Here is a 12,428-nt window from a genome sequence, read left to right as displayed (position 1 = left end):
GGCCTCAGTTTCTCCAACACCAAGCAAGGGGTCTGGGTGGAAACTCCAGGACAGGGCCTGTCCCAAATGTCTCTGGACTTGGGGCTGGTGAGCTGTGGGGTCTGGACAAGTCTCACTTCCTAGATTTGGCTCTTTAGAACAAGACAGATCTGTCCAAGATAGAGCGAGCTGTAAAGACCTGCTGTGAGCTCTCCTGCCAACTCTGTGCTTTAGATTCATCAGCTGGAACTGGAGCTTAGTGCTGCTTCTCCATAGGCTGGTTGGGATGTTAGTGATTACATGGGGGGGTGGGGGGCAGGGGGCTGGGCCTGTGAGATCAGCCTGCAACCCCCACCCCCCCAGTTTCCTTAGATCAGATTGGTCTCCTGATAAGAGGATAGCCCAAAGGGAGCCTGGAAAAGACAATTTCCCTTCCTGATTTAATCAGGTTTCCTCCCAGATCCAGCTGTGGTGACAGTACAGGCAGGGATTTGGGAGCCAGTGGACCCAGTACAGCCCCTGGAGGTGAGCTGGCCTCAGTAACCAGGAACACAGGAAGACCCAGAGTTCTAACTGCCCGAGCACACAGTTACCCAGGGACGACAACAGGGCTTCAGGGCTATCTGACTCCAAACTCGGTGCTTAGCACTGGCGGCAGCCAGAATGGGGACACAAGGAAGAGGTGGATTGTGCTTTAGACTTGAGCCAGGTTGCCCTGGATCATGACAGGCTGGGTCTGGGTCAGAGGAGGCAGGTTGGCTAGGAAAATGGCTGGAGGCCAAACCCTGGGCCCTGTGGACTGGGGACAGAGCTAGGTGGCAGGGGAGGGACCCATGGAGATGGATTGAGATAAAGTAGAACATTTGAGTATCGGAAACTGGAAAGGCAGTGAGCTGCCTGTCCCTGGAAGTATGCAAGTGGAGAGTAGCCAAGAAGACCCATCAGAGGTCTGGACCCCCAGTCTCTCCTAGCCCCTGACCTCAGTGAGTCATGCCAGCCCAAATACTGTCTTGCTCAGGCTCCAGATATAGCTTGTCTGGCCACACCTTCTGAGGGAGTAAAATTAGTGGGGCACTTTAGAAGGGGGGTGCCTTGGCCAGGAGAGACTTGGAGGCCCAAGTCCCAAGGGCTCAGCCTGTACATGCAGCTCTCTTTGTTTCCCTCCCAGAAGTGGCTGCTGTGGAAAATTACCCAGAACAAGAGTGGCCAGAAGCCATGGGGGTCTCCAAACCGCATCTTCCCCCCAAATGGCCCTGCTCTGGCATCCGCCCAAGGATCTAGATGAACTTCTGCTGGGGAGCATAGAGGGATCTGTGTTCTCCCCAACCATCTTTCATCTTGCCCCCCTACCCAGTCCCTTACCACCCCAAGCAGGAGCCAAGCACCCAGGAGGCCTTGGGAATCTGGTGACTAACCTGAAAATTCTAACAGTCCTTCCCAGGGAGACGAGTGGGGAGAAGAGCGGGTACTGAGCGAAGCCTATGAAGGCCACATTTTCCAGGGGCACCTGGGTGGTTCAGATCATGATCTTACGGGTGTCGGTCGTGAGTGATCTCACGGTTAATAAGTTAGAGCCCTACATAGGGCACTGACAGCTCAGAGCCTGGACCCTGCTTCAGATTCTGTGTCTCCCCTTCTCTCTGCCCACCCCCCCCCCGCGCTCTCTCTCTCTCTCTCAAAAATAAATAAACATTAAAAAGGGGGGGGCACCTGGGTGGCTCAGTCAGTTAAGCATCTGACTTCGGCTCAGGTCATGATCTCGCGATTTGATTCATGAGTTCGAACCCCGCGTGGGGCTCTGTGCTGACAGCTTAGAGCCTGGAGCCTGCTTGGGATTCTGTGTCTCCCTCTCTCTCTGCCCCTCCCCCACTCACACTCTCTCTCTCTTTTAAAAGTAAATAACATTAAAAAGAAACAAACAAACACCTTTTTCCAGAGTCAGGATGCTGGCCTGGCTTTTCACCTGCTTGCTTAGTGACCTGGAGCCCTTCCACTTTTCTGAGTCTCTGCTGTTGGATTGTGAAATGAGAATAACCTTTCCTGCGTCACTCTGCAGAGGCAGGTAGGGTGTGTTGGAGTCATCATCACAACATACCTGCCTCACCGTTCTTTAAATGAATTTACCAGATATGTAAAGAGCATGAGTCAATAAATATGCATGCCATAACTGCAGGAGTTAGGAGAAAGAGGGTAAGGCAGGGTCAACAGGAGACCTGCAGCCCAGGCTAGAAATGCCAATTGAAATTGAAGCCTCTGCCATGGGTGATAGTTGGGGTAGGGGGGTGCTTTATATCTTTGCAACCTAAAAGACAAAAAACTTTGCTTCACAGCCTTACATTGCCAAGGGCAATTCTCAAGGTGAGAGTGAGGAAAGGATGGGGCTCCGCAGTTCTCAGGGAAAGCTCTTGGTGGCTCCTCCCCCTAAATAGCTTGAGACTCCCAAACAAGCCCCCCAGACCTCTCTTGGCTGGAGTGATCCGAACTCACACAAGGAAGGAGTGTGCCAGGGCACGGAGGGGCACAGCCGTGGTGATGTGGTGACGCCCCCCCCCCCCCCCCCGCGTCCTGGTGTGTCTAGGAGGGGCAGGGGTCCCAGCCTGGCCGACAGTGATGCTGGCAGGCTGTGTCTGCACTGGCAACAATCTTTGAACGCTTACCAGTGTTAACCCATGTTTTCCTCCCAACAATCCCAGGAGGACGGGGCTGTAATTCCCATTTTACAGATGAGGGCACTGAGGCACTGGGAGGTAAAGCGACTTGCCCACGGCCGCACAGCGCTGTCGTCCCTGATTTTCTCAGGGTTTGGGCAGCCGGAGGAACGGTGCTGGCTCCTCACCCGGGGCAGGGCAGCGGCCGGAGACCCAGGGGAGTTGGGGCGCGGAGCCAGATAAACCCCGCCCCCACGGGCCGGGGCGCAGCCAATGGACGCCCGGCCCCGAGTGGGGTGACGCGGCGTCAGCGCGAAACTCCCGGGAGCCGGGCCCTGGGTCACATGCACCGCGCCCGTTCGACCCGGGGTGGGAGTGGGGCGGGACCGCGGTGCGGGCTGGCAGGGTCTGGGCCCTTGGGACCAGTTGGGCCTGCTCTTTCGGCCCGGCCTCCAGGCCAGACACCTGGCTGGGACTGCCGCCAGGTGTGCGTCCGGACACGGGGGCGGGGCTGACCTGGGACGGCACCGCCCCCTGCCCGGGGCCCCTGTAGTCCCGGGACTCTCCGGGCTGTGAGGCCCGCCCAGCTCCCAGAGGCTGGGTCACCCAGCGGGGCCCCTGCCCGACCTCGGCTTTGCCAACTGTGAAATAGGGGTATCAAGACATTTTGGGCACGGACAGGGCCTCTGCTACTCATCTTGGCGGAGCTCAAGGATGGGTAGAGGGGCAGGCACTAGCGTTGCCAGGGCTGCTGGCACTGTGCAACCCTGGGCATTGCCCAGGAGAATACTAAGACCCCTCCCCACTCCGGGAGTCCCCCTGCAACCCTGCCTGCCCCCATGTATCCTTCATTTCTGCAGTAGCTAAGCTAGCACCTGCTCAGATTAGGGGGCCAAGCAGCACAGAGCCAGCCTGGGACTCTTGCTCGCTCTTTCTCCATCTGGACGGCTGTTGACATGGATGATTCTGGTCCTAGATGACCCTATATTCTCATTCCGTGTTGACCTCTGCTGTGCACTGGACAAATTATTTCTAGCCCTCTCTGAGCTTCTTTGGGTCAGTTTTGCCCAAAGCACCTCACTAACGGAGGTCACCTCCAGGTTCATCAGTGAGTCATTCAACAGACACTCCACCAAAGATCCGGTAGAACCACCAATTCTGCTGCACCGTGAGGGATGAAGCTGACAGCAGTGAAGATTGGGGGGGGGGGGGGGGGGGACGTTTGTCCCCTGGGTGCTAATAGGCTATCTGGGGTGAGGCCAGATGTAGACTCAGGAGGAGTCACAGAATGAGGTGGGTTGAATTGGTAGCAGGAAGAGTACATGGGGACCCCAAGACATCACCTGACCTCCACAAGCCAAATCCAATTCTGCGTGGGTTCTGATTTTGAATTAATTGTCAAGTGTGGAAGATTCCACTTAAAGGCTGGATTTCTGGTTTTTCTTGAAAAATGAGACTTTTGAGTAACCCTGGGCTCCACAACTGGGTGCCTTGTAGCCAGGGCTGTGACCCGCCCCCCCGCCACAGTTCCTATCAGCCCCCAGGTATCACACCTGGGCCACTTCACTCATAAATGAATGTGTAATAAAAAGGCCCCTATAGGCATTGGGTTTACCACCCATGATCCCAATTTATAGATCAGGGGAGTATACACCAGAAAGGAGCAAGGACTTTTTCAGGGACCCACAGTGAAGCCTGCAACCCCTGCTAGGGTGCTCTTAGAGAGGGCGTGGGGGCGAGAAGGGGATGGCACCGGGCAGAGGAGTCCACTCGGTTTCCAGAAACATCCCGTTGACCCCCTAGTGCCGAAAGCAGAGATTTTGCTTGCTGGGATGCCTAGGGCCCGGGCTTGGAGGCCCTGACCAGACTCCCCTGAGGGCCACCCAACAAAAATGGGCAGGGGCTCCTCTGAAATAAAGTGGAATTTCTGGGTGGCTCATGCCTATTCAAGTCCTCTTGTTCTGCCCCTGGTCCCTGGGGACCCTAAGGAGACTCTTTTCTTGGAAAGGAGATGGGTTGGAAAAAGACTGTCCTGCTCAGGTGCGTTAGCGTGTGACTGGCGAGCAGGGGGACCCTGCGTGAGCCATGAGAAGACCCACAGTGGTCCCACAGTGCCCCCTCCAGATCTCTGGGGAGGGCACCTATAGCTAGAAAGCAGCTCCTCTCAGGCTGTGATGAAGGGAGACAACCAAAAGTTGAGGAGGAATCCAGAAGCTTGTCTCTGTCCAAGTCTCCACCCCTCAGTGTGTCAGTCCTATCTCTGGCCCTCTCCACCCACGCTGCAGTGACTAATGATGCTTCCTCAGTTTTCCTTTTTTTAAAGATTTTATTTTTAAGTAACCTCTACACCCAACATGGGGTTCAAACGTACAACCGGTGGTGCTCTGCGACTGAGCCAGCCAGGTGCCCCGCCTCCTCAGATTTCATCCCTTCTCTGCTAATAGCCTGGTTTCTCAGGGTGGGTTCTGGGACTTTGCTTGAACTATTAAGAAGTACCTTCTCTCTGCTTATGGAAAGTCAGCCTGGAGTTGCAGGCAGCCTTCAGTTAACCACGTGGAAGGGCCAACCCAGAGGAAGCAGAGCCAAGACACAGGGAGGGACAAATTACTAACCAAATCCCTAAGCACCTGGATCCAGCTATGCCTGAAGCCGAACTATCAGAACTTTTCAGTTACATAAGTCAACAAATCCCTCTTTCTGACTAAATCAAACGTCTTTCTACCACAATGAAAAAAGTTCCAATATGGCATCTCTGAGCAGTTTGCCAGAGCCACAAACCACCTTTATCTTGACTAAAGAGGTCTTAACACTGCTTCACTTTACTTCTACATTTCCCAGACTTTTCTCCATAGAACCCCTTTTGAGGAACAGCCGTTCATGTACTGGGGAAATGCATGTTGGCAAGTCCCTGCCAGGGATCTTGAGGTCCCTCGCAGGAGTCTGGTCAGTGAGGTCAGAGTTGCCTCACCACCCTCTCCCTCCTGTGGCTGGCCTGCCCAGTGCAACTTCACACAGCAGCCCCTTTCTCGGGGCCTTGCCTGCTCCCCCAGAGCCTCCTGGTCCTGCAAGCCCTGGAAAAGGGGTCCAGTGCCTCCTGGCTGCAGAACGTCCTTGATTCTGGGAACTGAACCAGGCTGGGAGCTCCCTGAGGGTAGGACTCGAGCAGCCCCTCCCCTCCAGCACCAACCTGGGACACAGCAAACTCTCAGGAACATGCGCTGACCGCGCGTCTTGGCAAGTCCACGGTGGTTATCTCAGGGCCAAGCCACTGTCCACAGAGCTCGGGCCTCTTCTGGCACTCACAGTGCCTTGTACAGGGCTGGGGGCAGAGAATGGGCTCAGGATCCACACCTTCTATTCACCGGGACTGGGGACTGGGGGTCTCCCAACCTTCAGAGGCCCACTCCCACACTCCCCTGGTGTGGGAGCCTCTCATTCTGACTGGCCAGAAACAGGCAGAGCCTCCACAGAGCTCCCTAGAGCAACTGGGAGCTGGGTGCTGCCACTTCTGACCTGGGATGGTCCCATTGCGGCCCCCCGTCGTGGTCCCTCCTGCCCTATACCAGGAGGCAGGGCAGCCCCTGCCTGAGCCACCCTCCTGCAGGGCAGGTGTTCAAGGTGGATGGGATGGCCTCGCCTGCTGCCCACCCCTCCAGGCCCGAGGTCGGAGTTGGAGCGCGGGGCAAACCCAGGTAAGTGCGTGGGTCTTCCCGGCTCGGTCTTTTCACCTGAATACAACAGGTTGGGTAGATGTCTTTGCAATTCTTCCAGGTTCACCTGGGGGCTTGATAAGCCCACTCCACTTCAGATCCTCAAACCCCGTGTGGTGTAGGGATTAAAGGGCTCTCAGGCTCCTCTGAGCCACTCAGAGAAGATGCAGGCACCACGTGGCTCCCATAATGTGCTGCTCAAGGACCCCTGCGCCTCTGGGCCTGCTTCCTGGAGGACCGTGGCCTGGCAGCAAGCACCCAGAGTGGCCAGCTCCCAGGAAAGGACAGGACAGAAACCTTTTAAAACGGAGAGCGCTGGGGGGTGTGGGGAGGTGTGTGTGGGGTACTGCTTTTTGGGGTGATGAAAATGCTCAAAAATTGATCATGGTGATGTAGGGATCTTGAGGTCCCTGCACAACTCTACGAATAGACGGAAAACGACCTAATGGGACACTTAAAATGGGTGCATTGTATGCTATGTGAATCAGATCTCGATAAAGCTGTTTCTAGAAGGGGGGAGTGGTCCTTGGAGCAGCAGCTTTTAAACTCAGTGTGTGGCACAAGCTGTCCAGAGGATTCAGTGGATGCCTGCCTAACTTTGGGGAGCCCAGGAGGAGACGGCTCTGGCCTGTTTGCCCAAGGCCTGGATACCTGGGACAGGGCTGAGGGCCTCCCGCAACATGCCCAAGGCCTGGCAGAAGACGTAGGAAGAACCACGGGCTCTGGTAGAGCTCGCAGGCAGGCCATGGCAGGTTTCCAGCTGCTACAACCAACACCCCCAAACCAGCCTTGTGCCCCAAGATAGTCAAACTGGAACAGGCATGGGGACTTTCCTTTAGCTCAGACTCACCGGCACCCTCAAACAGCCTGGGCATGGGTGACGGGGGAGTGGAGCAAGCTTCCAGAATGGCTTCCTTTAGCGGGGCCCCTGGGGCAGCCCCTGCTTAGAGAAAGCAGGTGCCCTTGGGCACCTGTGTGGTTCGATGGGTTACGTGTCCGACTCTTGGTTTCAGCTCAGGTCATGATCTCATGGTTCGTGAGTTCAAGCCCCATATTGGGCTTTGCACTGACAGTGCGGAGACTGCTTGGGATTCTCTCTCTTCCTCTCTGTTCCTCCTGCTCTCCCTCCCTGCCCCCTCTCAAAAATAATTAACACTTAAAAAAAAAAAAAAGCAGGTGCCCAGAATTGGCAGGTCCTTTAGACAGTCACAGCTGACTCCATAGAGATCACACAGGAACAGTTTGTTCATTTATTTATTGTATTTTACATGCAAGAACCCAAACTAGAGAGACAGTATCTGGAGGGAGAGCCAGTGGGTGGATGGACGCGCTGAGCCTCGAGTGCACCGACCCGCCCTCCAGAACCGGCTCTGCCCACAGAAACGCACAACAGTGACAGAACATTAGACTTCCAGGACTGGACAACGAACTCAACACGTCTCTCTTTCAACAGCCCCCCCCCCCATCCTGAGACCCTCACAAATTAAGTGCAAACTTTAGAAAATAAATATCCATCCCCCTTTCTCCAGGGGAGCCTGGAGATTTCAGACACGAGAGGAGTAGAACTTCAGGGCTGACAGCTGGTGGCCGCAGGGGCAGCCTGGCTTGGACCCCCACGGACAGGAAGGGCCGGAGACGGGCACTGGGAGAGGCGGGTACCACAGGGGGCATCTTCTGGGGGCACGCACACTCAGCCATGGTGGTGAAGCTGGCTGTTCCCCATGGGGGTGGACGAGCAGAGGGGCCCAGAGTCCCTACAGTACATGGAGGACAGGCTCTTGGTGGGCCGGCTGGGGCCAGGCAGAGAACACGGCACTCCTGCATGGTGCTTTTCCCCTGCTAGCCCACAGTCCTCCACAAACCATCCAGAAGGCTGGGTCAGACTGAGTTAGAAACGTGTGTAGCAGACGCGGAGACAAAGTGGGGGTGGGCGGCAGGAAGGAAGAGGAGGGACCAGAGTGTAGGAGGCTGAGCAACTGTCTGCCCCATGAAGCCGGAGGGGTCCAAGTGCCTGCTGCCACCGCTCTCCCTGTGGGAGGCCCTGAGTGACAGTGAGGGCCCCACACCTCCCCAGGCCCCCTTGCTCTGGACCCCAGGGGGAGGAAGGGAAGGGCAGTGAGCCAAGGCAGATGGCCCAGTCACTCACACCGATGGGGCTGACAAAACAGAAAAACAGGACGGACCACAGACGAAGTCACCCCTCCCTCCGGCCCCAGCCAGCATCAAGCCCTTTCAGCTCAGAGACCCCTTGTCCCGTGCCGGCTGATAAGCAGGCGGGTCACCTCTCGGCCTGGCCCCAGGCCAGTCCCTGGGAGGGGGGCCTGCTCAGTCCCTGGGAGGGGGGCTCCCAGGCAGGGACTGCTCTGGGCCAGGCTGGCCCAAAGCCCACTAGTGTGCCCTGGGTCAGCTGCCCACTGGCCACGAAAGTAGGCAGGAAGAAATGGTTAGTTTTCTCATCTCAGCACACAATGAACACAGAAAAGGTTAAACACATTCCCAAGAAAATATTTTGACAAAATAAATATTTTAACCTATAATCAGGTATAATTAGTGCTTATAAGGAATCCCAGCAATAATTTAGTGTAATTAAGTACATACTGTATCTGTGATTTCTAACACTTGTGGAGCGGCTGGTGGCTCGTGAGGGTCTCGCTCTCCCGGGGGGTAGGCACTGGCCAGCTTTCCTGCCGGAGCTCGGCTCCCTTCCCCAAGCAGGGAGCCTGGGAGTTGTGCTCCCCACATGGAAGGGAACCAGCGGTTGAGTGGCCTAGGGTGCCTGTGGGCCGCAGGACAGAAAGGGCTGAGCAGCACCCCCTTAAGGCCACCTGGGCCCCTGCTTAGCTCTTTGCACGGGCCTCACGCATGTGTCACCTCAGCCTTTGGGTAGGGGCAGGCTGCCTCTGGACGGGACTTGTCAACAGGAAGGGCAGCAGCAGGCTGGGAAGGCAGGGGGCTCTCCCGTGTGAGCCAGTGCCTTCCTGCCAGCACACAGGCTCCATCACCATCTGCCGCCCAGGGGCGGCCAGGACTCTCCAAGCCCTGCCTGGAGTTGGGGGGCAGCTCTGGACTGTGGGTACTAAGAGCAGCTGTGCTGGGTTCTCCCCCAGACAGACACAGGCCTCGACTTTACTCTCTGCCAGGAGCCTCCTCTCCCCTTGGGCCCTTCAGGCTCCTGCTCTTGGGGGGGAATTCTCCTTCCACAAGGCGGGGATGCTGGCTCTTCCCTCAGAGGCTGCCGGGCTTGGCCGTGGAGGGACGGGCCCCTGGCCCTCACAGAGACCAGCGCTCCAGGCCGCCGGAGGGTACTAGCTGGGTCGCTAGGTGTAATTGGACCATCCCAGCCACCTTCTCGGCAGCTCACGTCAAGCCAGCTGACTTAAGACTTCCTAACGTCCTAGGCAGACCTCAGGGGGCTCTGCCTGTGAGCAATGTTGACGAGAGGAGGAGAGGACCGAGGGGTGGGGTTGGGGTGAGGGGGGGACAGTAGAGGCGTGGCACTGGCTGCCAGGGAGGGCAGGGCTGGAGTCAGGCTGGCTGAGCTCTGATCTCTGAGAGGGAGTTTCCTGCACGTCCTCTGAGGAATCGGGAGTGTGACACCCCCGGCTGGTCCTGCCAGGAGGGCCCCCAGCCAGACCCTGGACCAGGGCACAGGGTTCTGAGCTAGACAGCGCCTCGCTCTCCACCAGAGGTGCTGAGCCGTGGCCTAAGTGCTTCCTCCAGAGCCCGAGGCACTAGTGTTGGCCTGCGCCCAGCCCGGCCTCTTGACCCCACTCCGGCTGCCAGGTGGGAAGGGCTGGCCACGCCATGGCTCGGGAACACGTCTGCCCCCGACACCTGGGCAGCGCCTTCTGGAACACTGACCCGGGCCCCGGGGACTCACGGGCTGGCTCGGAGCAGCTGCCGCAGCATTTTTCTTTTCCTGGCCAACCGCGGCACAGGGGCGGGGCGGGCTGCACCCTGGACCGCACTGAGCCTGAGCGTCCTGCCCACGGCCAGGAGACACCCAGTGACGGGAGCAGGTGTCCTCAACCCCTAGCTCTCAGCCCCAGGCTGTTAGTCTTCTAGGTTGGCTTGGAGAGAGGGTACAAATCAGCAGCAAGGGGGATTGGGGGCGGGGAGAGGGCAGGCTGTCAGGACGTTCTGTGGAGGAAGCGGAGACCATACCAAGGAGCAGTGCAGGGACCCTAGGGTCACTCCAGCCCCTTGGTCACTGGATCTCCAAATATGGTGCAGAGCCATCTGCTCCTGGGCCCTGGAGGTAGAGGCACAGAGGCTGCCATGGACCAGGCCAAAGCCCTGAGCCTGGTGTGCTCACAAGCCCACCAAGCTTTCCCAAGCAGCCAGAGCAATTCCTCCCCGTGTGAGCCCCTCCACAGATGGGGATGTGGGGCAGTTTGGTTTACGGTTGTGTTATCTCTGCAAGAGCTAACCTGTGTGCCTCGTGACCATCATCCATGGGTCGCGTGCCGTCTTTGCAACTGCCTTTGGCTTTCCCTCTCCCTGGGTCCATCGGGGACCCCTCGCTCCCAGGCTCAGCTGCTAAGCCAGCCTGGCGTGGGCCCGGGTTAGCAGCTGAGCGATGGAGAGAGGGTCAAGAGGGTGAGAAGCCTCACACAAGGGCACCCACAGAGCCTTCTAAAGTGCCGAGCACGCCAAGTGCCACAAGGTGACACGCGTCAGGGAGCAGCATTCCAGGGAGGGAGACCAAGCCCACAGGTGCAGACAAGCCCTTTCTGGAACAGGGGCATGGGAGCGTAGGCCGGTCCAAGGAGACCCACTGAGTCAGGTAGGGGCAGGGCACAGGGGGGAAGGGGCTGGGGTCGGACCCCCTTCTCTGTGGGCAGAAACCGGAGGAAAGGCAGTCCAGGTGTCTCCTCAGGAAATGGTCCCACGGGGACTGCCCTGCCTGGGGCTGGGTCCCACTGCCTGTTCTTCTGGGGAGGACACATGGGTAGAGGGAGCCTGTGGGCCAGAGGGGCGGGGGCAGGGGAAGAGAGCCTCTGGCTGCATCGATGCTGTCCCACCACCCAGAGAGAAGAAGGTGGCTAAAGCTGGTCCTGACTAGTGGGAGGCCTGGGAGCAAACACAGTGGCGTTTCCATGGAGACACAGCAGCACAGGACCGAGTGAGGACTGGGGATGGGAGGAGTGGCCAGTGCCTAGTGTGGACCGGGGGAATAAGGAGTGACCTGCCATCTGGGGAGCCGAACTGCAGAACAGCTCACAGGGCGAAGAGGGCATCCTCTGACCGCTCAGGCTTCTTCCGACCGGAGGGGTTTGAGGCTGGGGCCGGGGCTGGGGCCTCCCCTGGGGGCGAGGGGAGGTTGGGAACCATTTCAGCAGCTTTGGCTCTTTCTTCGAGGAATTTATCGAATTCTGCAATACAAAACCAGGGCAAGGGGCAGCGTTGGTAGGAGGCTAGGCCCACAGTGAGGCTCTAACCACCACACCTCACCTGCTCCCCTCGGAGCCCCATTCACTGTCCCCACCCTCAGCACACTAGCCTGGGCTGCCTGCCAGGGAAGGAGGGAGGCAGGGAGCGGCAGGGGAGCAGCCAGCCAGAGCCAGGGGTGCTTCTGGGCCGTCTGCTGCCCAGAGACCCAGGCTTGATTTCCCCCTCTGCCGCCTCCAGGGCAAGCAGGAAGCCTGGCTACCCGCAGATAGTACAGGGGGAAGAGGCAGGTACGATTCCAGCCCCACCCCTCTAAATTGGGGCTTTTCCATGCACCAGATCAGCACTGGAGGCAGGGCAGGGAAAGTTGGAGGGGCAAGTCCCCACTTAAACTTGGCAGAGAACATCCCCCTACCCTATGCTCATCCTCCAAGCAAGGTTCTGCCAGTGGAGGGGGTCTGACCAGATGGTCTGGCAAAGCAGGCAGGAGGCAGTGCAGAGGGGAGAGTGGCAGGGAGTGGGGGAGACAGGAGGAGCAGGGGAGAGAAGGAGAGGGCGAGATGGGGGGCGGGGGGTTGGAGGACCTTGATGGGAACTTCCCTACCCGACCCGTCATCCACTGGCCCCCCAGAAGTGGGGTCCCAGAAGGCCAGGCCCGATGAGTTCCCTATGCAGCCCTGTGGACTGCACAGCATGTCTT

At 58.1% G+C, this 12,428-nt stretch overlaps 1 protein-coding gene across 8 annotated transcripts in view; it reads right to left on the bottom strand.

Annotated features, from left to right (window-relative positions):
• Positions 1-7,573: 7,573 nt before the first annotated feature.
• Positions 7,574-12,428, bottom strand: part of TOM1L2 (target of myb1 like 2 membrane trafficking protein) — a 122,755-nt gene continuing 117,900 nt past the window's right edge. For all 8 annotated transcript variants that reach the window (XM_045487595.1, XM_045487598.1, XM_045487597.1 and 5 more), the window contains one exon: positions 7,574-11,712. In XM_045487595.1, the coding sequence (XP_045343551.1) occupies positions 11,558-11,712 (155 nt within the window). In that variant the 3' untranslated portion in view covers positions 7,574-11,557. The remainder of the gene's footprint in view (positions 11,713-12,428) is intronic.

This window comes from Leopardus geoffroyi, chromosome E1 (genome assembly GCF_018350155.1).
Source record: "Leopardus geoffroyi isolate Oge1 chromosome E1, O.geoffroyi_Oge1_pat1.0, whole genome shotgun sequence".
Lineage (NCBI taxonomy): Eukaryota > Metazoa > Chordata > Mammalia > Carnivora > Felidae > Leopardus > Leopardus geoffroyi.
The sequence above is the reverse complement of the archived record's forward strand: the minus strand, read 5'-3'. Positions and strand labels throughout refer to the sequence as shown.